General features: G+C 44.4%; 1 protein-coding gene across 1 annotated transcript; it reads right to left on the reverse strand.

The window, feature by feature from the left end:
- LOC310771596 (T-complex protein 1 subunit beta-like) lies at positions 1–21,941 on the reverse strand (the record flags this gene model as incomplete). The annotated part of the gene is made up of 10 exons (XM_083631922.1): positions 1–513; positions 1,753–1,894; positions 2,302–2,401; positions 7,987–8,069; positions 8,386–8,505; positions 9,311–9,414; positions 12,847–12,962; positions 16,237–16,302; positions 18,351–18,425; positions 21,780–21,941. The coding sequence occupies 10 exons, from the start codon at positions 21,939–21,941 to the stop codon at positions 483–485; spliced, it is 999 nt and encodes a 332-aa protein (XP_083488048.1). The 3' UTR covers positions 1–482.
- Between the last annotated feature and the right edge of the window lie 4,847 nt (positions 21,942–26,788).

Raw genomic sequence — 26,788 nt, forward strand, 5'->3', positions numbered from 1 at the left:
GACGCTATTGCCCCACTGGGGGAACCAGTCAGGGATCAATTGGAGAACATGGCCAGTGAAAAGAACGTCCTCCAGAGGGAGCTGTCCAAACTAGAAGACAGAAGTGCTGTACAGTAAGGTAGTGTTAGCATAATGAGCCGGAAGCTCGCTATGGCTAACATAACCCAACCATTAACATAGCTTTACAGTTAGCTACCATTAGCATGACTATGCATTGACAGTAGACTAGCTTGTTTAGAGTGACAAGCCGCAAGCGTTTGTTGTGTCTGGCTAGCATTAGCAGAGCCGTGCGCCTGGTTAGCTAGCGTTAGCCGGCTAGCCTGCAGTGCTTCCAGTGACCTAAACATGAAAAAACCAACGGAGCAAAAACTAGACTGAAGCTTCAGAGGTGATAAATACACAAACTGATCCCCCCTGTGGACGACGACGACAACCCCCTCCCCCCCGCTCTTCATCCTCCCTCTCCTCTTCCTCCTCCTCCTCTAGCAGGGATGGTGGTCAGGGACTCGCTTCCTGCAGAACATGAGAGTAGACACAGAAAGATAGTCAGTAAACTACAAGTCTTCAGCAGTATCAGTATTGAGTATCAGTACACTGTATCCTAACCTTAACATGAGGGGCCATAAAGCAAAAGAAAACAAGACAATATAGAGGAAATAAATGACTAGACATTTCTACTAGGAACTACTGCAAGTAATGATTATTTTCATTGTCAATTAATCTGCCGGTTATTTTCTCGATTAATCGATTAGTTTGGTCTATAAAACGTCAGAAAATGGTGAAAAATGTCGATCAGTGTTTCCCAAAGCCCAAGATGACGTCCTCAAATGTGTTGTTCACAACCCAAAGATATTCAGTTTATTGTCATAGAGGAGTAACAAAACCAGAAGATATTCACATTTAACAAGCTGGAATGAGATGTACAATATATATATATTTTTACTTAAATGTACTCAACCTGATTCATAAAATAGCTTGTGATTCTTAATTCAATAGTTGTCCACTAATGGAAATGGTTGCGGCACTAATGCCTCCTGTTAGCTGTAGTAAAACATGGCCGACCTGGGGCACTAATGCCTCCTGTTAGCTGTAGTAAAACATGGCCGACCTGGGGCACTAATGCCTCCTATCAGCTGTAGTAAAACATGGCCGACCTGGGGCACTAATGCCTCCTGTTAGCTGTAGTAAAACATGGCCGACCTGGGGCACTAATGCCTCCTGTTAGCTGTAGTAAAACATGGCCGACCTGGGGCACTAATGCCTCCTGTTAGCTGTAGTAAAACATGGCCGACCTGGGGCACTAATGCCTCCTATCAGCTGTAGTAAAACATGGCCGACCTGGGGCACTAATGCCTCCTGTTAGCTGTAGTAAAACATGGCCGACCTGGGGCACTAATGCCTCCTGTTAGCTGTAGTAAAACATGGCCGACCTGGGGCACTAATGCCTCCTGTTAGCTGTAGTAAAACATGGCCGACCTGGGGCACTAATGCCTCCTATCAGCTGCAGTAAAACATGGCCGACCTGGGGCACTAATGCCTCCTGTTAGCTGTAGTAAAACATGGCCGACGTGGGGCACTAATGCCTCCTATCAGCTGTAGTAAAACATGGCCGACCTGGGGCACTAATGCCTCCTGTTAGCTGTAGTAAAACATGGCCGACCTGGGGCACTAATGCCTCCTATCAGCTGTAGTAAAACATGGCCGACCTGGGGCACTAATGCCTCCTGTTAGCTGTAGTAAAACATGGCCGACCTGGGCGCAGCCTTGATGATGTTGTCGACTCGGAGGATCATCTCTGCGGCCTCGGAGGCACTGAGCAGCACCTGGCGCTTCACCTGGAACGACTCTGTGACGCCCAACTCTGCCATGTCCCCGATGGTGCCCTGATTCATGTCTGCACACACACACACACACACACACACACACACACACACACACACGCACATGCACACGCACACACACACACACACACACACACACGCACACAGTCATATTCGTGTTTAGATAATGTCAGCTTGTTAGGTAGCTACCCATAGCATCACTGTATTGTTGTTAACACATCTGATTAGCACACAAGCTAACATAGGTAGTAGCAGCTAGCATTAGCATGTTGACATGCACATCAGTCTTTGAGATAAACACGGGTTCTATCATGGAGAAAGACACTTCACACTGCCAGAGTCACACAGAGCTGTACACTGTGGGCTGGTCGTATGAAACGTGTGGAGTGAATGAACAGGACAGCTCTCTCTCTCTCTCTGTGTGCAGTGTGTGTGTGTGCGTGTGTGTGCGTGTGCTCACTCAGGCCATAGCTGATCTTGTTCTCCTGGTGTGCAGCTCTCAGTTGAGCCACCAGGTCGGCGCTGTCGTACCCGGCATTGTCAGCGATGATGGTGGGCAGCTGGAGGAGAGACACAGATCAACACCTGAAAACATGCCCCTTCATAGCCCAACAACCATTAGTCAATGAGAAGAGTCTTAGTTGACCTAGTACGGCTAAAGTGTAACTAACCCGCAAAACACTTATTTTCAGCTTTTAATCAATGTACTGTATATGTGACCTGCTCTGCACTGGCCCATTTGTGTAGAAACATGATTTTATGATTTTTATTTTGGCTGTTTTGGGGTTTCACCAGATTTGAGCAAAATAAAGCCTTGGCTTTCATTCTGTGTAAAGATTATTGTGAAATTCAAACATTAAATATCGTTTTGAAGCTCATAAATGTAGAGTTAGCAGAACTAGCCTACTTTGTCAATATTTGAGGTCGTTTTCCTCAAAAACAGTTTGGAAACAGTCACGACATAAAGCGATGTATCTCACTTAATCCTTGGAGTACAAAGATAATTTTGGTATCAGCAGAACATTTTTTCAAAGTGTTAACAGAGAGCGCAGATCCTGCCCAGTGGAAGAGCGTTCTGCAGTTTAGGAAATAGGTAATGGAATGGTTAAAATCTTCAAGTATCCTTCAAGCACGTGTTCTCATCTCCAGATAAATGATTATATGACTCTTTCCAACTCATACAACTCAAAATGTGTTTTGGGGTCAAAAGGATTCTGGTCAAAATCTCCACATTTGAGACCAATCTGTTAGACCAATTTTGATTTGCTCTGTCCTCTATTAACCTGATGTATTGATATGTATTTATTTGTGTGAGTATTGTTTTTATTTCTATCTTCCTTTCCTTTGAATATCAATCATCCCTATTTTTATTTTGACCTCTTTTAAAGAACATTTAACAGCATCTTGTGTATGGAAAGTGCTCTATAAATAAAGGTGATTATTATTATTAAATGCTACGCTACAGTAAGTAGCCAGCAGATCTGAAAAGTATTAATTAATACACAGGACAAGATGTTACTATCCCTTGTGCCAAAATCCGAGGAAAAACACATTTAGAAGCCCAATCCAGAATAAAACAAGCTAACAGGCTAACAAACTAATAAACAAGACACAAATCACCAGTTACCTACCCTAGCCAACAGCAGTATGAAGCATGTCATTGGGGTTTTCAAGTGGGCACCTTCCTTCACCGACGTTTCGTTAAGTTAGGCCCACGACACCTCAAGAAGGCTTAACGGTGTAATCCAGCGTCCTGGAAACACCCCCCTCCATGCTACCACCGCACAACTGCATATTACCTCACTATCTAAGCCTAGCTATCCAGGTCGATTCGGTATGACATTCCTGACTACACCACCACTGTCAATGATTCAGCCCTGTTGATGCGGACCGTTAATCATGACCACCAACAAACAATCCCTAACTACACCACCACTGTCAATGATTCAGCCCTGTTGATGCGGACCGTTAATCATGACCAACAAACAATCCCTAACTACACCACCACCGTCAATGATTCAGCCCTGTTGATGCGGACCGTTAATCATGACCAACAACAAACAATCAATCTGACCTTAGCGAGCTCCCCAGCTAGCATGTTTCCTCCTTATCCACAGCCATTCACTTGCTCGTTCTGCTGCCTGAGACATGTTGCTAACCGCAAGTTTCAGGCTCCGTCCCCGAATGCCCAACTCAGTTAGTAAGGCAATAACGGACTTTGCCACAAAACCACGGCAGCCCACCTCTACAGGCCGCACTCGAGCCCTCCAACCTCGCTGCTCTGCCTCTGCTGCCATTTCAGCATACCTAGCTTTCTTGCGCTCATAAGCCTCCTCAACTCGATCTTCCCACGGGACTGTGAGTTCGATAAAATAAACTCTCTTCTCTACCTCAGACCACAGTAACAAGTCCGGACGTAGCCGGGTGCTAACTATATATGCTGGGATGACTAGCTGTTCATTCAAGTCAACCCTCATTTCCCAGGCTCCACCTACACTTAGCTGCCCTAACTTGTGCCTGACCTTAATTGGTCTAATCTTTTCTCCCTCACGTACAAATTTGATCTGTCTATTCTCTTTGCTAGCAACTAGAGAATTTACTTCTAGCCGCTTTTCCTCAACTGCAGCTGCCAAACATTTCAACACCTGGTTGTGACGCCAGGTGTATCGCCCCTGGGAGAGACTGACCTTACACCCTGACAGTATATGCCTCAATGTACATACACTAGAACACAACGGGCAGGCACCATCCTCGCCCAACCACTGATTTAAGTTCTGGGGAGATGGCAGCACATCATAAGTAGCCCCTAGAATAAATCTAATTCTGCTGGCCTCCATGCTCCACAACTCTCTCCACTTCAACTTTCTCTTCTCTACACTCTCCCAGTTCACCCACTGTCCTTGCTTTGCCTGCGACACTGCCTTAGTACATCTTACTGCCTCCTCTTGCCTATGTACTTCTTCAACTACCATCTTCCTCTTTTCTATTACTGATGCCTTGTTCCACACAGGTTTCCCTATGCACAACCCTAAGCCTCCACGCCCATGCTGCACCTGACCTATGATATCCCTGTGTCTAAGAGCTGACTGTGCTTGCTGTACTGCCTCCTTTGGGTTCCACTTCCTCCCTGTTTTAACTGTGGGCGCTACACTCCTAACCACTGGATCCTTTGACTGAGTCAGAGTCATTTCCAGTCTAACCTTAGCACACTTGAACTCCTCTGTCAGGCTAGATAATGGCAATTCCAATATGCCTTTCCCATATAAGGCTACACTGCTTAGGCAGCGTGGGACTCCGAGCCATTTTCTAATGAATGAGTTAATCATCCTTTCTAGCTTTTCTACCTTTGAAAGGGGAACCTCATACACTGTCAGTGGCCACATCAACCGAGGCAACAATCCAAACTGCAAACACCACAACTTTAACTTTCCTGGGAGCCCTGACTTGTCTATACTTGAAATACCTTGAATCATTTCCTGCCTCACCTCCTCAAACTGTCCCTTATCACTGAGACTTGCATCATACCATCTTCCCAAACTCTTGACTGGTTTCTCTAACACTGTAGGCACCACCTCATCATTTATAACAAACTTCTTACCTACTACCCTCCCTTTAATGATTGAAATACTCCTGGACTTACTTGGCTTCACTTTCATTCTAGCCCACTGCAGATTACTATTTAACTTATCCAACAATCTGCTAGTACATGGAGCGGTTGACGTCATAGTCGTCATGTCATCCATGTATGCCCTAATTGGAGGGAGCCGCAGCCCTCCCTGCAGCCTTTCTCCACCCACTACCCATTTTGAAGCCCTAATAATGATCTCCATTGCCATGGTAAAAGCTAATGGGGAAATTGTACACCCTGCCATAATGCCTATCTCCAGCTGCTGCCAAGCTGTAGTGTACTCTGCTGTGGTAAAGCAGAGTTGAATATCTAAGAAGTAGGCTTTAACTAAGCTCTTTATACTACCTGGCACTCTAAAGAAATCAAAGGCCTCCCATAACAGACTATGCGGCACTGACCCGAAAGCATTAGCCAGGTCCAAGAATACTACATGCAGGTCTCTCTTCTCACGCCTAGCTGACTGGATTTGGTGCCAGATCATGCTGGTGTGCTCTAAGCACCCGGAGAAGCCGGGAATTCCAGCCTTTTGCACCGAAGTATCTATTAGCCTATTCTTTTCTAGATAACTAGACAGCCTCTGTGCCACAACACTAAAGAAAACCTTCCCTTCAACATTAAGTAGACTGATAGGTCTAAACTGACTTATCTCTAACGAGTCCCTTTCTTTAGGAATGAAGATTCCCCCTGCTCTACGCCATGCCTTAGGAATAACCTGCTTCTTCCAGACTACCTTCATCAGCTTCCATAGAAACTGCAACACATCTGGAGCACTCTTATACAGCCGGTAGGGGACTCCATTAGGACCCGGGGCTGAAGAGGCCCTTGCACGTCTCACTACTTCTTGAACTTCTTTCCACCTTGGTGGGCTATCATCACACTGGCTCTCTATTTCACCAATAGGTGGAATATCAGCTGGGACTGTCATCTCTCTAAACCTTTCCCTATCTTTGTGAACCTCCTCCAAATATTCCTCAAGCTTCTGCTTAGGTACCATAAGGCTACCATTCTTTTCCTTACTAAACAATGACTTCACAAATCTAAATGGATCCTTATAGAATGCTATTCTAGCTCGCTCTTTCTTTTTCCTATTTTTCCTAATGCTCTCTGCTCTTCTTAAAACTGCCAACCGATCCCTCACATCTGACTGCAAGCAATCAAAAGTGCTTAAACGGCTGTGTGATTAGTAAGAAAGTCGCTAAAATAAGGAGACAGGTATGAGTGCTTGAGCAGAACTAGTGTAGTTTAAATATACAGCGGGTAATTAGCCGCTGTAATGAAGAAAATAAGAGCTAAATTAACTGGGTTGAGAGCAGAAAAAACACCTTCAAAATCAGCGGCCATGTTGCTTTTCCAGTGCTTGTAGCATAGCTGGCAGTTTTTTTGTTTTGCTCATTTACAGAACAGCCTCTGAACTGAGCTTCGGATCAATGTTTTTGTTCACAAGAGCAAACAATCTATTTACAGAACAGAAGCAACAGTTGTTTTTTACTTTACAAACTTGAAACATGAATAAACTTCAGTGAATCAATGAACATATCTAATGCAGTAAACCAAACCACGTTAACTCATTGAGTGCCAGCCACTTTTGGAGAACGGACTCCAAAGAGTTCAAAGAGTTTCAGAGCGTTTTCAGTGATTTCACGAGGAACAAGAATATTGTGTGATATTACTATGTAAACACCGAACACGCACAAAGAACGATGAGACTCTATTGTATAAGCAGCAAAAAAAAGTTTATTGATATCATTTTCCGTTCTTTAGTTATCAGCCGGAGAAGATAGGTCAAAAACAGCAAAAACAGGCGTTTCCATCTAGAAGCTGAGATATTCCGCCTTTTGTGAAATGAAGCATTTCAAGCACATTCACTGAGTCTGAAGCTAATATTTTCTGATGTAGTGACATGGTGTAGTTGTGTGGTGCCCTGCGTGCCCCACCCCCCTCTCAGCTGCAAACTCCTCCCCACACTAACACACAGCCTCACGCACCCAGCGTCTATTTTCGGAGTGCTCCGTTTTTGTGCGCCGGCTCCCAGCGCGACACGGAAAAGCCAAACCGGACTGCTGAGAATGGTTTGGCCCTTTGGCGTTGGGTGCTGCTTTTCTGGCGGCTAATCGTGTGGAGAAACTATACAGCAGAGACAGAGAGGCTCAGTTGTGGGCGCGGATTGACTGCTGTTCGCAGCTAACGTTAGCTCCAGCCAGAGCCATCTATATGGCTCTGGCTGCAGCATGAGCGGTTTCTCTTTCATCACGGGGCTTTTTCCTGCTGTTTTCCTGACCTTTCTCTAATCTGGAGAGCACTGTCGCCACCTAATGGGTCTGTAAAATAGGTTATACACCTTCAATAGCTACAATATTTGTACAGGAGATGCAGGAGGCTTTGATCCACGTCCCACCATCAAAAAACGCATTTGACGTCGATCGACGTCATTGGCACTCAATGAGTTAAGTATGTGGGGGGTGTGTGTGTGTGCAGAACAGCCTCAAAATTGAGCTTCAGATCAATATTTCTGATCACTAGAGTAGTCAGAGGTCCTCTTTGTCTTTTGTGGAGGACCACCATCACCAGATGCAGTCCTGCCACTGCCTTGTAAGTTTGAGCTGGTTCAGTCACAGAGAGAGACACAGACAGAGAGAGAGATAGAGAGACAGAGAGAGACACAGACACAGAGAGAGAGAGACAGAGAGAGACACAGACACAGAGAGAGATAGAGAGACAGAGAGAGACACAGACAGAGAGAGAGAGAGATAGAGAGACAGAGAGAGACACAGACAGAGAGAGAGAGAGATAGAGAGACAGAGAGAGACACAGACAGAGAGAGACACAGACAGAGAGAGACAGAGAGAGACACAGACAGAGAGAGAGAGATAGAGAGACAGAGAGACAGAGAGAGACACAGACAGAGAGAGAGCGTACCCATGGCGACTCCAGAGAAGTGGATGAGTGTGTCTTCTCCGATCATCACCTCCTCGATCAGCTTGCACTGACCCAGCTTCACCAGCTCAGGGTGGTCGAAGGTCGAGGCGATCTCCCCTCCTACACACACACACACACATACACACACACACACACACACACACACACAAACACACACACACACACACACACACACACACACACACACAACAGTCAACTCACAATTTTAAATACTTGAGACTTGACTTGGGTTGTGGTGACCTGGGACTTGACTCTGACTTGTACTTTGATGACTTGAAAAGGTTTCTTAAGTCTTGACTTGAGATCTTGTGTTTGTGTAAATGACTTCGATTGAAAGTGATGAGATTTGTTCCCACAGACGACTGAATTTAAATTCTGTTTTCTGAATTAGTCTGGAATGATTTAATTTATGATGATAGACATCAAACTCATGATGCTTTTACCAAGTTGTATCCTATTAAAACCATACTGCAGTGAAAAGTACTGGATATTTCTCACCTCTCCACATGAACTGGACTTAACGGAGTCAATTCACATCATGTGAAATCCCCCAAAGCATCTAAACCTTCATCACATTCAAACTCAGTGAATCTGCTTCCTCACATCTAGTTTTTCACTCAATCAATCAATTTTCTTTAAACTATTTAAAACATCAAAATAATAATGACAATAATAACAATAATAATAAACTGTGTGTGTGTGTATATGTGCGGTGTGTGTATGTATATGTGTGGTGTGTGTGTGCGTGTGCGTATGTACTGTATGTATATGTGTGGTGTGTGTGTGTGCATATGTATATGTGCGGTGTGTGTGGCGGTGTGTGTGTGTGTATATGTGTGGTGTGTGTGTGTGTGTATATATGTATACGTGTGGTGTGTGTGTGTGTGTGTGTGTGTGGTCATACCGGTGACCAGAGCGAGGCGCTCCACGCCGGCAAAGTCTGCGTGTTCGATGGCTATGACACCGGCCGCGGCGAACAGCTGCTCCGGGTAGTTATAGATCAGCTGTCTGTAGAGAGAGAGAGAGGGGGGGGGTGAGCAGGGAGGGCTCTCTGTGTGTGTGTGTGTGTGTGTGTGTGTGTGTGTGTGTGTGTGTGTGTGTGTGTGTGTGTGTGTGTCTGTGTGTGTGTGTGTAGGGTAGGAAATAAGAAAGAATTTACTCTTTTTTTTGCCCTCCTGAAATGTTTCAGTGGCATTTTGGATCATTTCCAGGACAATTTGATCAAATGAGGAAAATACGTTCTTCTATTTTGCACTTGAGACCAATATTCAATGACTCTTATTAAAAAAGAAAAACCCTAAAAGTTAATAAACAATCACAGTTTATAAAAAGAAATCTTCATTTCCTATCATCTCATTCTCAACATCACTTGATTATCTGGCATGTTATGTAATGTATGTACTTGGTATGGCACACAAAAAACCATACTGTATATCAACATACTAGTGATGCGCGGGTCAGGGTTTTTTAAGGCCCGCCCCAACCCAACCCGTCATTGGAGCCAGCCCACCCCGCCCAGCCCGTTAAAATATCTGAAAATTCCGAACCCAGCCCAACCCAGCAGCCCGCAACGGCCAATTTAATGTAATATGTCTCCGGACGCAGGAGGAGCACAGCAGAGCTTCCAAGGTGTGCAAAGTAGCTAATAACTCTGTCTCTCTCCCCCCCTCTCTCTCTCTCTCTCTCACTCACACACACACACACACACACACACACACACACTCACATGCTGCTTGCGTGACAACAGTTGTAGCCTACTGCTCTGGATGAGTTGTGCGGCTGCTTTCATGTCGGTCTTTCTTCAATGAATCCATGGTCTTCAGATAGCGCGACTACGCTTCCCCAAAGTGCGGATGGCGTGACCGCAGTGTTTCAAATGGAGGTAGCAGGTAGAGGTAGGTAGGCACTAGGCAGGCTACAGAAACAGTTCTTATTCTTCCCCATTTCTTTTAATTACCTCATGCGCTCTCAATTGGCCATGTTGCAGTAGTAGGCTAAACGTAGTAGTGCAGCAGGTGCGCACACGGCTTACAGATACGGCCAGACTCACTGTCTGATTTCTTTTAATTACCTCATGCGCTCTCAATTGGCCATGTAGCAGTAGTAGGCTAAACGTAGTAGTGCAGCAGGTGCGCACACGGCTTGCAGATACGGCCAGACTCGCTGTCTGATTTCTTTTAATTACCTCATGCGCTCTCAATTGTTCACAGCCTACTCACGTTGCAGTAAATTTGACAAATAGATCACAGTCGAGTCCACAACAGAAAATCTGCAGTGGCATTCGTTTTATGGACACTTCAAATAATAATTACAGCGAATAATCTTTCCAAAATGTTTGTTTTGAGAGCACATAGGCTACCTCATTGAAGCGTTTCTTTACTCCATGTAGGCTATAGAGAGTGCAGCAGGAGTCTGTCTGATTGTGTGTACCTACATGTGAGAGAGAGTTCACCTCTTTAAGGTTAATTACTCTGTGTGTTTCATTGCTCTAAATCAGGGGTGCCCACACTTTTTCAGCTTGGGAGCTACTTTTAAAATGACCAAGTCAAAGTGATCTACCAAACATATTTATTTATATATATATACACTGAGTATACAGTGGAAAACAGTGGAAAAACAGTGGAAAAACAGTTAAAAAAAAAAAAAAAAAAAAAAAATCTCCCCTCCCCCCCCTCAATGCCATGCGATCGACCACACTACCTTCGCGATTGACCGCACCCGCGATATTTTCATAATTTGCCAACCCAGCCCGCCTGCGGGGCGGCCCAGCCCGCGGGACCCGGCGGGTTCTGGGTGACCCGCGCATCACTAATAGATACCAATCAAAATAACATGTATTACAATCATATTAGGCCTATACTAACATTTGATGTTACAGTTCAACGTCCTCTTCCATCAGTTGATTGATCTTTTGCCATACGGCCTGATTGCAGTAAAGGTGTTATGTTGTGATATAAAGCAGCTGCTGGCTGAGCATGCAGACACCAGATGGTGCGTCACAGCATGCCGTATCCATACTAGGGATGTCACGATACTAGACTTCAATACCGTCCGATACCCAGTAGGGATGGGCATCGAATTTCGAATTTTCGAATAATTGTTGTTATTATCAAGGTCGACTTTTATTATTGAAATTCGAAATTCAAAATTCAAAAAAAAAAAAAAAAAAAAAAAAAAAAAATTGAGTGAAATGTTGCATTGTCTCCCCTGATTCTAAGTATAGTCAAATCGCTTGGTTTGAGCAAGTAAAACAATTTTTATAAGCATTTTAAGCAAAGTTTATGGAAAAATGAATGGCGGATTAAATCCCATGAAGAGGGAGAGGGGGTGACTTTGGCACCCCTTTGGCACTCAGACCTGAGCCTACTAAATATTTAATGAACCACTCATGATTGTCAAAACTGTTTTTTATTTTCGAAAATGTCAATGTCATGTAACATGTTCTTAACTTCAGTGGTGCAATGCTTGTTTGAGCTAAAAATCCACAGCAGAAGCTTTTTATATTAATTAATAAATCCGTAGACTTAGAATCAAGGGAGACAATGCAACATTTCACTCACAAAAACAAAAAACCAAAAAAAAAAAAAAAAAAAAAACCTTTTAATTTTGTTTACATTTTTATTTTTATTTTCGAATTTCTATTAAATTCGAATTTGGCCAGCGAATTTCGAATAGTGTTTTTGCTAGAAATGCCCATCCCTAATACCCAGGAAAATATTGATACTTGATACCATTTTCGATACCACAGGAAGGGGGGATGATGACACATCAAGAGGCATAAAAATAAAGTTAGACAGATGGACGGATGGACGAACACTTCTCCATAATCTAGACCTGATACAACTTTGAACTTAAAGGGATAGTTTGTTTTGTTTAAAGTGGGGTCCTATCAGCTAGTTACATACACTAACTGAAATAGGTACAGTGTTCTGGACGCTGAGCGCACCGTCTATCGAGACCCAGCACTCTGAAGCAACAGCCTCCACAGCTCTGTCTCTCTACTACACGGGGCAAAGAACTAAAACGTAATTTAGCCACCTAAAGCAACGCCCACCTAAACAAATCGATATCTGTGTACATGCACGCTCTATTTTGACAATTTTCAGCGCTTTACTTTTCCGCCAAACAGCGGTCTCATTCGGCACTGCTTTTTCTCCCAACCGTACAACTACCGTATTCCTCCGCTAAACTCCTGCACTTTTAGTACCCGAGTACTCTCGCCCATCCCTATTGTTAGTATGGGTTAACCAGCGGAACCAGAGCTCCCAGTATGGAGGGGAAAAAAACATAAAAAATAGCATTAAAAAAAGTCAACCAGAAAGCCAGGTTTGAACGCATCAACTCTACATGGGAAATTCTGATTATGTATAAACGCTCCAATGAAAAACCCACAGCTTGAGTGTGAAAACTGAAAGTGAAGCAATACAAAGCGCGGGTCACTCACCGACCAGGACCTTGGCAGCAGGGTTGTCCACACCGATGGCCTTCAGGATGGTCGCTCCATCGTTGGTCACCGTGACCGAAGCTTCTCTGCCTCCACCCAGCAAGATCTTATCCTGAGCGGAGGAGACGAGAGGACGTTCACTATCTTCCTCCATCCTTCTTGTTTTAATAATGAGTGGATTTCAGAGGGGTTTCAGCTGATGACTGCAGTTTGACTTTTTATTTTTTTGCTAAATGGTTTTCAAAGCGCCAAAGCCATATTGACCATCTGCAGTAAGGCTGCGCAATATATGGATATTATATATCGTCGCTGTCGTTCCAGGACCTCGAATTTCCAAAACAGAAACTTTTCAGGAAGTAAAAAAAACCTGTCGTCCAAGTTGGCACATGTCTTAATTATAGTTAATTTCCCGCTGAATGTGTCATTACTTTATTAATATCTTACCTGGATAAGCTCAAATGATGTTGTTTATATTATCAGTCCGACTTGGAAGCGCTTTCTCATGGCCAGTCAAGCGGGAGGCAGCCGCATACTCATGCACGAGCCGCAAGCTCCAGGCCGCGGGGGCGCGCGCAGGAGCAGCAGCATTGCCCCTCGCCTCTCATGGCTGAAGCGGGGGCTTTGGCATGGGGTGAGAAATAGTCTGACATAACGTAACGTTAATGTTACTTTATTCTCGTCAGAAAACACTCCGATTTGCATGTTAAAACAAGTTTGCAGCCTAGGAATAACTGGAAAACATATGATTGATATATTAACGTCAGAGGAAGCCAGGATTAGTCAAAACGATATGAGAAATACACAGCGCGTCTGCCGTGTGTCTTTTCCGGGTTTATTGTCCTGCGTGGGGGGGTACACACGGAAGTAGGGGACGAATTTCGAGGTTCGACTGACAGATTGAGGGCGAATGTAGGGATGTCGAAAATCATCATTTTTCTTGACCGACAACCGACAGTCATTAGCCGACAAGTGTCGGTTAACCGAGAAGATTAAAATGCGCATTTTGACTGTCTGTGCCCCATTAAACCCTTACCACAACAAATGCTTGATTTTTTTTCATTAGAAAGCGTTTATTTTTACATCTACAAGCAGAAGAAAACACATTAACAAAACGAAAAGACAAGTTGAATCCTCCAGCCATCTAAACAAAAACATTCCTCCGATAGGCTATACTGCTTAGAGCTGCACGCTTTGCATATTAAGGACACGTCAATTGACACGCAGCCGCCCCGTGAAGTACTTTGAGTGGACGACAGCCCAGGGGCTGCAGGGCGCACTGACAACGCGTGCATCACTACAGTATCTTCTACTTTTAGCAATATATAATAACCTGCTTTTGGTCTCACTCCTTGTCCCTCTTGTCTTCACGCACGCAACGAGGGCTATGCTCTCTAACTTGCAGGGCTCCACATGCAGCTGTCAGTAGCTGCTTTCACACCGGCTTTGAAAGTGTCAATGAATACAGTCTACAAACAATCCGTCTCTCGTTGTGAAACAATTCCTCCGAACTGCTCTGTGTTGGACAGTGAAGACTAACGTTAATTGTTACTTTTCAATCGACGCATGTCTGCATTTTTGTAACATGGTAAAAAACTACCGTTTGATCATTGAGTGCGAGCGTGTGCATGATGAACATGCAGAGAGGGAGGGAGAGAGAGTGAGACCGAATGAACCAGTGAAGAAAAAGTAATGTGCACGTTCCATCAGGTTTGACTCCAGACACGGACGTGCGCAGTGCACGCTGAACGCTGTGAGGTGAGCAAGGTGTCGGGTTTCAGGCCATGCGCTCCTGTCCTGACCAAACTGAAAAGCCGTTTCATGACAGCGGGAACACAGAAGCAGCAGAGTGACTGGCTGGCTGTAGTCTGCACAGGGCAGGCAGGGCGTCAGGGGACTGAGGGGAGAAATGCATCGCACTTCTCCTGTCTGGTCAAAGCAGAGGGGGGCGGGGCTGTGGCGCATGTGTGGAGCGGACAGAGAGAGATAGAGAGAAGTCAGTGGTGACAATGCACACGGCTTTTCTCTCAAACATTTGTAAAAGCCTTTCTCTAAATTAATGTTGTTCTGGCAGGAGCTTTTAATTCCTATATCCTGCTGCTACAGTAACTACTTGTTAACATTGCTTACAGCGGAGGAGGAAAAAAAACACCATATTGGCAACACGTTGTATGCCAATTTAATATGCAAATTAACCGTTTGACCGACATGCTTAACCGACCAATGACGTTGTCGGCGGTCAACCGGTTAACGGTTAACCGTCGACATCCCTAGGCGAATGGCGTTACGAGATTTACTCACAAGCTCGTTTTAATGCTTTTCCATTGGTTGCATTTGTTAAAAACCACACAGAGACGTGAAGGGTGACCAATGGCATTGATTCATGACAAAAAATAAAAAAGTGAAAAAAGGCACATTCGAGGTCCTGGAACGACAGCGACGATATGGATAAGACTACATGTGGCAATATATGGATATTATATATGGATAAGACTACAGGTGGTCTGACTGTGCATTCACACCAAGGGGGAGGGGCTTAACTCGATTGAGTTTGACCATGCTAATTATTCGCCAATACAAGGGTCAATGGGGTCACGCTCCTGTCTGTGCAAGCTGACTGAGGCTCACTGAAATGTCCTCCACAGTGCACACACACACACCCACACACACACACAGTACTTTTCAGTGAGCCTCAGTCAGCTTTCACAGACAGGAGCGTGTCCCCAGTGACCGGCTTGTATTGGTTTGTGGCTACGGTAACTATCTGGAGCTATATAGAGACAGTCCTCATGTCTGGGAACGCCCACAAAATGTTAAACGGCTGGCGCGCGGGTGGGGTAAAACCGCCCATATATCTCATGGGCTGACTCACCAAAAGACGGTGCTGCGGCTCTAAACTACAGGTTTGGGGGTTCTAGAGCAGAACACAAGACGTCTGCTCAGATGTGCGTTTACTGCGGTGGTTAAATCCCCGATCGTGTCTGCCTGGGCTGGGCTATCAGCTAAATTCTAAATTTGCTGAATGGATAGAACAGGGGTTTTTACCCCACCCTGACCACGCCCCCAGCCAGGCTGAGCCAGCTAACCCAGCATCTATGACGAGACGTGGCCTCAACCTATGAGGAACAGCATGGATTGTGCTGAGAAAGGAATCCACCAATCAACATCATCACTGGTAAGTAAGTAGCAAATAGGATTAGGCTTCCAAAAATCAGAACTATCCCTTTAACATTTAGCCCACTTTGTAATTTTTTTTAAATAAAAATGAAATACAGAGACGTATATGTCAGGTATTGCCATTCAGCCTAACAATACACTGAAATAATTGTTGGTCCATATCGCCCAGGCCTCAGTCGGATGGATATCTCCTTCAGACTGGAGTGACTCACCATGCCCTTCGGTCCCAGAGTGCTCTTCACCAGGTCACCGATGGCGATCGCTCCGATGAAGGATGACTGCACACACAAACGGTTAATAACAGGGTCTGTCAGGTTTACTCTTGTAAATCTGAAACATCGCTAAAACATTTTCACACACACACACACTAGGGATGTCACCGTGTACACGTGTACCGGATAGTAAATCATATCCATTTAGAAAAATCAATAACCGACTACCCGTCTTTTTTTTGTGCTTTTAAATAACGTTTTTAAATAAAGTTTTGACAATGATTTTACTGTGTTTTGGACTCGCAATCATTCATTTCTCATCAAAAACAAAGTGTTTAGAGGTGATAATGCTGCCTGTAAGCTACAGATGATAACTTTAACGTTGCACTAATTAGTGCAGTAACGTTGCACGTAATGGACGCATGGCCCATGTGACCGTGGCGGTGACAATGTAACGTAAATAAAGCGGGCGAGGCCTAGCGGGGAAACCAACGAGGGACAATTTTGTGACTCGAAAACTCACAACATCGTTCAAGAAGTACCTGCAACTGTAATGAAAACACGATTTCAGACGGACAAGCCCGTCTTTATTGTCACACGATTACATCAACACATGCACGGACGGCCACAAACACACACATGCTGACGGTGGCCGGTGAAATTTGTCCTCTGCATTTAACCCATCCAGGCATGTCCTTTCCTCCGGGGGGCATGCCAGGAGCAGTGGTCGCTTTCTCGTACAGCGCCCGGGGACCAACTTCGGATGTTGTCGTCACTGGTCGGATGACGATGACGATCTGATCTTCTGCATGTTTTTAATGGGGGGGGTTATATACGGAGGAACCCCTGGGGGAGCACGGGAAGAACATGCAAACTCCACACAGACAGAAAGGCCCTTACGACGAGATACCCCACCTGGGCAGTAGGCACTGAAGATATGGGGGGGAACACAACCACAGCGCCCACAGTGTCCCAGGCGAGAATCGAACTCAGGATCTTCTGACTGTGAGGCGACAGCTCTACCACTGAGCCACCGTGACCGTGTAATGACAGCAAATGTTGCTGCTACTTCCGCTCTGGACCAGACAACGAGTTCAACAAAGAGGGAACAGACACACAGAGAACATCGCTGCCCTCTATGGGTTTGGGAGGTATTTGAATGGCGACAGTGCCCTCTAGTGATTATATAGCGCAAATGCGGTAAAAAAGAAGAACAGGTTAACCGGTGACACGCTGCCAAAAGGTCCCGTGTACACGTTTAGAAAATGTAACCGTTGACACCCCTAACTCATACACAGTAGGGATGTCACAATATATCGTGCCACAGAATATCGCGATATCAAAACATGACAATATGTATCGTTGAGATGAAATCTCATATCGCGAGAAAAATAAGCTGAACATGGTGGCACTGATCTGCATCTGATGTATGCTCGCTCTCCTTTTCATTGCTTTGTTTGAACAGACGAGGGATGTTACAGACACGGAGGATGAAAATGGTGAAATTACTGAAATTAGCGTGGAGGATGCCCCCTCAACTTACAAATCGATCGCAAAAAAATATTGTTAAAATATCGTATCGTTATCGTGAACCCAATATCGGGTATCGTATCGTAAACTGAGTGTATCGTGACACCCCTAATTAGGGCTGCACGATATTGGAAAAAACTGACATTGCAATATTTTTTTATTCTGCAATATATATTGAGATATGAAAAAAAACAGGAAATTTCACCAAAAGTCTTAAATAGGTCTATCAAGCCTTGCCTGTTTAAGAAGATGGCCTAGTGGGTAACGTGCACGGTTGACGTAGTAGGAAGTGAGTGTGTTTTTAGCCACAGACAGGGTGAGTTGCAGGATCCCAAGTGAGTAAAGGTACTATAGTTAGTAGGAAAAGAGCTTAGAACGTCACAGAGAGGGCATGCATTACTGTATGTTATGAGTTAATTTGCCTTACTTGACATTGCACGCTCTGCGATGTGACTATTGCGCATGTGCACATTGCGATGACGATGCTGAAACGATATATTGTGCAGCCCTACCCCTAATACACCGTCTCTCTCTCTCTCACACACACACACACACACACAAACACACGTCTGTATTCCACCCACCAGTCGTGCGGTCTCCGCTTTCTCTTCGTCAGCTCCATGTCTGAAGATGTTGATCGGGGCCATCGATAAGGACGCCTGCAGAAACACCGATAACCAATCAATGAGTCAATGGATGAATTAATTAAATTAGTCAATCAGATCGAGTGCTGTCCTCACATCATCCTAAAACAATGAATTAATCACTACAATGTGAAAATCACAAACAAAAATTATGAATATAACGTTATGTCCTCAATCATTCTAATCTGGCATTTTTGTGTGTTGCTATATTTTGCTTAATCAGGAGGATTATTTAAGAAAAAAAATCACATTACGCTTTATTTAGTTAAAATTGGCTAAGTGGGTGGGCGGGTGGTGTCAGTCACAATTTGTGACGGAAGTGATGTCATCAGTGATGTCACTCGAGCAACTGTGATGTTATCAGTGATGTCACTTGAGCAACTATGATTGCCCAACTGTGATGTCACTCAGGCAGTTGTGATGTCATCAGTGATGTCACTCGAGCAACTGTCTGTCAGTCACGATTTTGGGAGCCCGTGGAGAGGGTGATTTCCATAACTGCAGTCATGGCGCATCATCTCCAGAGTCTCCACCCAAGTGTAAATGTACCCAATGAGCTTCCTAGAAATACAGTAGCTCAGAGCAGCACCGCCCCGCCCTGCGGTCCTGATCCCGCCCCACGCGCGCCTCCTAAAAACCACTAGAAGCTTTCATCAAAAACTGTTAATCGTCACACACGCCTCAATAAAACAACATGACTTCACTTCTGTTTCATTCACAAACTTTGCATACTAGCAGCGGTGGTCTGTTCGTTTCTCTGTCCGTTCGGTACCGGCAGAAATGAAACAAAGCTCCATCAGCTCCGCCCGGCTGACGCAGAGTTTAGCTGCTGACCAGCTAGCCTAGCATGCTATCGAGCATCATCAGCCGCCCATGTGCTAGACTCGCCGGTTTAGCACGGCTAGGCTAACAGAGAGCTAACACGACAGACAACAGAAGACGTCAGAGCCAGAGAAGCCGGCCAGAGCTAGCGAACTCCGGCTTCATGTCTGGAACACGGAGCGGCTCCACCGGAGCGGAGCCGCTACCGTCCGTTCAGAGTGAGAAACAACACGAGCAGCTTACCATGATTTTATCTGTCCGTCTGTCTGGAGGTCTGAACAAGACGTGCAGCACAGAGCGGGGAAGAAGGGCTGGACCAGGGCGATGACGCAGTAGATCTCGCGAGAGAAACAAGCAACAACAAGCCCAAAAGAAGCGACTTTCAGCACAATAACCACAAGAGGGAGCCATAGCTCTATATTTAAACTGGCTGTCAGTGAAATTATCCCAGATAAACCTGTCGCCAACAACAAAATACCAATTGGCTTATTTGGAGTGAAACACAGATGTTTCCATTATGAATATGTTACTCTAGTATACAAATTAAAATGTCTATCTAATATCTAAATTTTTTTTTTTTTTTTTGTACAAACAATATGGCATGGTGCAACATTGGATATTTTCAAGTCCAGACAACAGACAAGCAAAACAGAGTAGGGGACACAGAAAAATAAATAAACATTAATGATAATGATAATGATGATGATGATGATGATGATAATAACAATAATAATAATAAGAAGAAGAAGAAGAAGAAGAAGAAGAAGAAGAAGAAGAAGAAGAAGAAGAAGAAGAAGAAGAAGAAGAGAGAGACAGATCATTTCTGACCTCTTATTGTGTTCAATAAAGTAGGCTACTAGGCTATATAGTCATAGTATATTGTGTAGAATTGCAAAAAATGCAATGACAATTTAGTTGTAGGGAGTCTGGATTTGAGGGGTGGGTAGGGGGAGTGGCTAGGAGGATGTGGGTGTGGGACTAGGAAGGTTGTAGAGAGCCGGGATTCGAGGGGTGGGTTAGGTAGGAGGAGTGGCTAGGAGGATTTGGGTGGGGGCGTGGTGCCATAAGGCTCAATGGCCACACCCCTGCACCGTGGGCTTAAAGGTTTGAGCTTGTTCTTCTGTAAAGCAAAGCAGTGATGAAGCCTCTGAGGTTTGAACAGCAAGTTCAGAATCAGAATCAGAATCACTTTATTGCCACAATATGCAATATGCAATATACCAAGACAGGAATTTGTCTTGGTGCCTGCATGCCATACAGTGATCAAGTCAACACAAAAAACACTCAATATTGCTAGTGCAAAAGATCGTATATACACAATGTGCTTAAGTGTGTGTGTGTATGTACATTAAAATCAATATACATTAAAGACCCACATGAGTTCATATTCCGAGGCAACCTGTGTCTGCACAAAATCTACACGACATTAGCAGTCAGAGTTAGATCGGCATTAAAAAACGAGAAACTGATATTAAGTTAGAAGAAGTTAAAACTACAGTTCAAAGCTAGTATTAAGTTTAAAACGAAGTTTCATTTCATTTTAATTTAAAAGAATTATTTAAAAATCTATAAAAAATAAAAAGTCAGTGCAATTTATCATCACGGTCCAAGCCAACCAGGCCCTAGTTACGAGAGCCACAGTCTACTGTGTGAAGGGAGGGGAGGATGGGGGGGATTCAGCTGGGGCAGGGGGGGAGGCAGTGAGTCTCTAGTGGGAGGGGCTTTCGGGCCTTATTGGTGAGGCTGATGGCAGTTGGAAAGAAGCTGCTCTTGTGGCGGGTGGTTTTGGCCTCTTGCCGAGGGGAAGTGCTTGAAAGAGCTTGTGGCCAGGATGGGAGGGGTCGGCCATGATTTGACAGGCGCGTTTCAGTGTCCTGGCTGCATGTAGATCCTGGAGGGGCAGCAGCGTTCTGTATCAGTTGTAGATGGTCCAGAGATGATTTATTGAGGCGGGTGAAAAGCGAGTTACAGTCGTCCAGTCGAGATGAAATAAAAGCATGAACAGCCAATCCCAGTTCTGAGTGGGAGACAATGGATCTGAGTTTGGCAATGTTTCTGAGGTGGAAAAAGCAGGTGCGGGTGTTAGGGAAAATTCAGATGAAATGCCTTGTTGATGCACCAATTAATGAGTTGCTCGTTGTAATGAATAAAGATTTGTTTATTCCAATTCTCAAAAACTCTGCAGAGTGTCACAACCTCCAAGTGTTGTGCCCCGAACATAAACATTACATCTCAGTTATACCCAGCCACCCCCCTGGCACAGATGAGGTGGCCGGTTCAATCCCACGGGATATTTTCCATGAAGACAAAATAAAAGCCTTGTTCTTACAACAAACTGAAACAGAAAATCCTCTCTACACCAGGAAGACAAAATAACACGTTATCCACTGTTCTCCAGCTGGGTTCCCCTCCTACACAAAACAAACTGCTTCCCAGCCCATAAAGTTAAATAGCTTAAATTTATCCATGCATGTTAATTAGCTCATAACTAAACAGAGTCTACATTATTCAACAATCTAACAATAAGCAGTCAATCAATTATTTTACCCTCACACGGGTCAGGGATTTTACATGACTGTCCAGGAGCATGGTCTGATCGAAAATGACACAGAGGTTTCTTAGGCTGGGGCGAATGTTGGGGGTTAGAGATCCCATGTGTTTGATCACCTTTGAAACAATGGAGTCAGCAGCAATGATGAGGACCTCCATCTTGTCTGCATTTAGTTGTAGAAAATTACTGGCCTGGCCATCCAGTTCTTAATGGCAGACACTCATGAAGGATGTTCATTTTTTCAAATTTATCTGGTTTAAATGACAGTTACAGCTGGATATCGTCTGCGTAACAGTGATAGGAGATGCCCTTAAAACTGTTGATGAGGAGGCCTAGAGGCAGCATATACAGAGCCCATAAAATCGGGGCTAAAACAGAACCCTGGGGCAGGCCACATGGTAGAGGGGCGGGGTCAGATGTAAAAGGGCCGACGGCCACAGAGAAGCTTCTCTCAGAGAGATAGGATGAGAACCATTTCAGGGCACTCCCGGAGACACCCACCCAATCACTGAGTCGGTCCAACATGATGCGGTGGTCTACACAGTATCAAAGGCTGCACTTAAGTCTAATAGTACCAGGACTGAGCATTCATCAGCATCTGAGGCCATCATGATGTCGTTTGAGACTTGGAGCAGGGCCGTCTCTGTAGAGTGCTTCTGACCAAAACCAGATTGGAATTTGTCCAAAATGTCATTGTTTGTCAGGAAAGAGGTCAGTTGATTAGTGACAACTTTCTCAAGCACTTTAGAAATAAAAGGCAGTTTAGAAATGGGCCTGTAGTTTTTGGGGAGGGACGGATCCAGATTGGGTTTTTTGAGGAGGGGTTTGACAACAGCCTGCTTAAAGGAGGATGGAACACAGCCAGACTGCAGTGAGGTGTTGATGATGGAAACCATGCTAGGGCCAACAGAGCCGATGACGTCCTTGAGCAGGGAAGTTGGTAAGGCATTAGCATAGACAGGGACTGGTCAAGCAGATTTCCCCCAATTTAAGCTGTTTACACCACTCACTGAAGAACTGACTGAAAAACAGCTAGCTCACATGTACAAGTCAAGCTGATTTAATATTTAAATACATTCTTTTTTAAATAGTAACAGTTGAAACGCTGCTGTAGTAGGGAAAATATTGTATTTTTAAAGAAAAACAGACAATCAAAATAATTTCCAACGTCATATTCAAACACATGAGCAGCCCGTTCCCCAATCCTCTTCAGACTCCGCCCTCTCACATCTCCTCCTCAGGCCCCCCTCGTTTTTTCCTCCTCTTCAGGTTCCACCTCCGGGCGTTGTGATTGACAGCCTGGATGGGCAGGCAGTAGATGTGCATGGGGAACTTCCTGAAGTAGCTGCTGACCCAGGGTCTGACAGACGGACAGACAGACAGACAGACAGACAGGCAATTTGGTGAAACATACAAAGAGCAGTGGTTACCCCCTAGGGGTCCCTGTATATCTTTTTGTATGAGTGGACCTTTCTCTCTCCAGCCAGTGTCTTCTCTCTTTTGGTTCATATTTAAGGTGGGAGCAGTTGCCGTGCGTCATGGTGTGTGTGTGTGAACCATAATCAATAATTAATGTTTAATAATTGGCTTAATTGCCTTACCTTTTATCTTTTTCGTGGCCATAGGTTGACACTCACACCATGATCCTCAGCTCGCAAATGATTCCAGCCTTCAATTGCCCCTCATTGGTAGCGCCATTATGTTGTGGCTAGAAAACCTAATCTAAGTTTTTTTTTTTTTTTTTAATCTGAGGAAAAAACCCTCAAAGAGACCCTCGAAACCCTCTAAGAAAGAGACAGTCACTCATTCACTGGAACAGATAATTGGTCTACTTTATTGTAAGTACACAACCCTTATATAGGCCTCCTGGCACGTAAGTCTCACTCAGGAAGTCACAGGGACCACCCTGTTGCTCATGGGGTTCTCTGCTTCCCGAGATAAGACCTGTTGACAACTTCCTACAGAGAAACCATTTCACTGTTCCATGCCTGTGTGTCTCGCAAAATTCCACCACAGCATGCAGGAAGACAGACATACCGACAGACAATAATTATCAATATCGACTGATATGAAATCTTTTATATCGATATACTTTTTAACTATATCGCCCAGCCCTACTCATGATATAATATACAGTCTCTAGAAGTGTACTGTATGATTCAACTTTTCCCATGTTCTAGTGTAAAAAAGAACAAACAAACTGAAAAAATTAAAATTAAAAAAAGGAAACAAAAATTGTAATAAATCGTAGTATCGAATCGCAATAATCGTAGAATCGCAATATATCGAATCGGCACCCAAGTATCGTGATAGTATCGAATCAGGAGATAAGTGAATCGTCCCACCCCTAACACGCATGTGTACACACACACACACACACACACACACACACACACACACACACGCACACACACACACACACACACACACACACACACACACACACACACACACACACACACAGTCACTGCTCCTCCATGTAAACCAGTTTCCATTGAGATTTGTTTACAGTCAGGCCTGGTCACGGTAACGTATCCCTCCACCAAGGTCGTGGTTCGGTGTAGAGTAAGGCGCTGACAAGGTTCTGCGCAGCCTCAGCTTGGAGCCTTCCCGCTGACTAGCGCGTGGCGACAGTGAGACTGTACATTCGCTTGTTAAGCTGTGACGTATGTGACAATACGACCTTCGGGTCCAAGCGCCAAGCTTCCAAGCGTCTCTGCATTGTCAATATGCCGCAGTGCTGTGTCCTTCATTGTTGGAATAGATCCGAGACTAAAAAACGATTCAACTGTCATTCTATCACTTTCCTTGCGATGAGAAAGAGAAGAGGAAATGGCTGAAGTTAAGGTACGTTACAATTTGGAGAAAGTACGTAGAAAAACAAAGTTTGGCGCTAAGTCGAAACAGATTATCTATAAAAAGTTATGTTAAGTTAAAAAATAATTTATAAAAAGATATCTAAAAAGATTCATGGGAACCATACTTGTTTTGAATGCGGTGAATGAGGAGCGGTGCCGCTTGGCCCCGGAGGTGATGCCTGTCGTCAGTCTTAAAGGAGAATTTCATTTTTTTTTTACCTGAAGCCCAAGTCAGTCCACAGGCCAGCGGCAGGAAAGTCTCGCGGGACTTGACGAGAGTTGGTGACACTGACCCGAAATGAGGAAATGGGATCCCTGTAAAGACTGCTGGAAATAGCCCGGGGGAGATTGGCAGTCTGATGTTTCTTTAGGGATCATATAATGACAATATGGGTCGAAAACGGGAATAAAACTGTCTATTTACATGGAGGAACAGCAGGCTGCCATGTGGCCCCGACGGAGCTCAATTCTAGGACTGGCTTGGACACTATTGATCTCCAAACAACGCGTAGGAGGCACAAAAACGCTGCGGAGAACATTGGGTGAGTCGTCAGATAATAATTAATGTGAGGAGAGGGCTCCAGGTAAAAAAAAACACGAAATTTTCCTTTAACAACCGAATAGGCTACTCGAATGTACCTCGGCGTGTTGGCTGCAGTACACCTCCAAAACACTAGGTGGCTTCTGGTGCACTCATGTCCATTACATAGGGTTAGGGTTAGTGTGAAAGGGCAGTGTGGAAAAAGGAAAGAAAAGAAAAAAACGGGGGAGGGAGGAAACCGCTATGGGCACTGCATCTAATTAAATATTAATTTTGGAACCGTCTGTCTGTCCTTCGCATATTTTGAGAACCGTGCAGAACTGAGCAGGTGGGTGAGTGAGTGGTCACTGTACTTCGACTTGCCTCCCTGCATCCACACACCCACTCATTGCTCAAGTGACATCACTGGTGACATCATCACAATGACATCACAAATGCATGAGTGACATCACTGATGACATCATCACTGATGACATCGTGAGTGATTTATGACATCACTGATGATGTCATAGAAATTGTGACATCATCAGTGATGTCATAAATCCTTCCCTGCAGAGGCAATAAGTATAGTTTGTGTAACCACACTCAGTGATGCACTCAGTGAGTAAAAGTCCAACACAGTGAGTGATTACAAACTGAGCAGCAGGGGAATAGGAGCTGCTATCTACCAACATGACAGAGCAGATTCAAGATTCAAGATTTATTAAGTGTCCCAAAAGGGCAAATTGGATTGCAGAAAGCGTAGTACGAAGTACATACATAAAAACAAATAAGACAAAAAGAACATTGTAAAAACAGTCTAGAGCAGCAGTTTAAAGTGCAACACAATAGTTAAAGTGCAAATGACAACAGTAGCAACGATCTAAAGTGCACAGTAGAGATATAAAGTGCATAGTAGCAAAGTGCAGTTCGCTCACAGCAGCACATTTATATCACAAGAAAGAGCTACAATGTATCATTGTATTAAAGCACAAGAGAAAAAACCTCAGTCCAGACCAAAGGGCAGACAAAGTATATAATACAGATGTACTGTACTGTACCCCTAAGAATAAATAAAGATAAAAGAATAAAAGAATAAAAGGATAAAATAAATAAATAACAAAATAACAGCAACGGCAGATGGGGAGACATTACATTTGTACCCCAGCAGCGTTCAACGCTCTGATAGAGACAGGCACAAAGGAATTTCTGTATCTGTTCTTTTTAACTATGGGGGCACGAAGGCGGAGCCCGGAAGGAAGCAGCTCATATTGGAACCTCAGAGGGTGGGCATCATCTGATCGGATGGACACAGCTTTTTTCAGCACCTGTTTATTACAGATCTGGTCCAGGCTTCTGAACTGGGTTCCGGCTATTTTTGAAGCCACCTTCACTATTCTCCCCAGGGAGTTCTTGTCTTTAGTACAAAGATTACCATACCAGCAGATTATGGAAAATGATATGACAGACTCCACAAAAGCACTATAGAACATTTTCATCAGAGTTTTATCAACCTGAAATTTGGCTAGCTTCCTAAGGCAGTAAAGGCGCTGCTGACCTTTCTTACACAGCATGTCGGTATTCAGATCAAACTTCAGCTTGCTGTCAATTACCGTACCCAGATATT

This window comes from Poromitra crassiceps (genome assembly GCF_964638095.1).
Source record: "Poromitra crassiceps genome assembly, chromosome: 2".
Lineage (NCBI taxonomy): Eukaryota > Metazoa > Chordata > Actinopteri > Beryciformes > Melamphaidae > Poromitra > Poromitra crassiceps.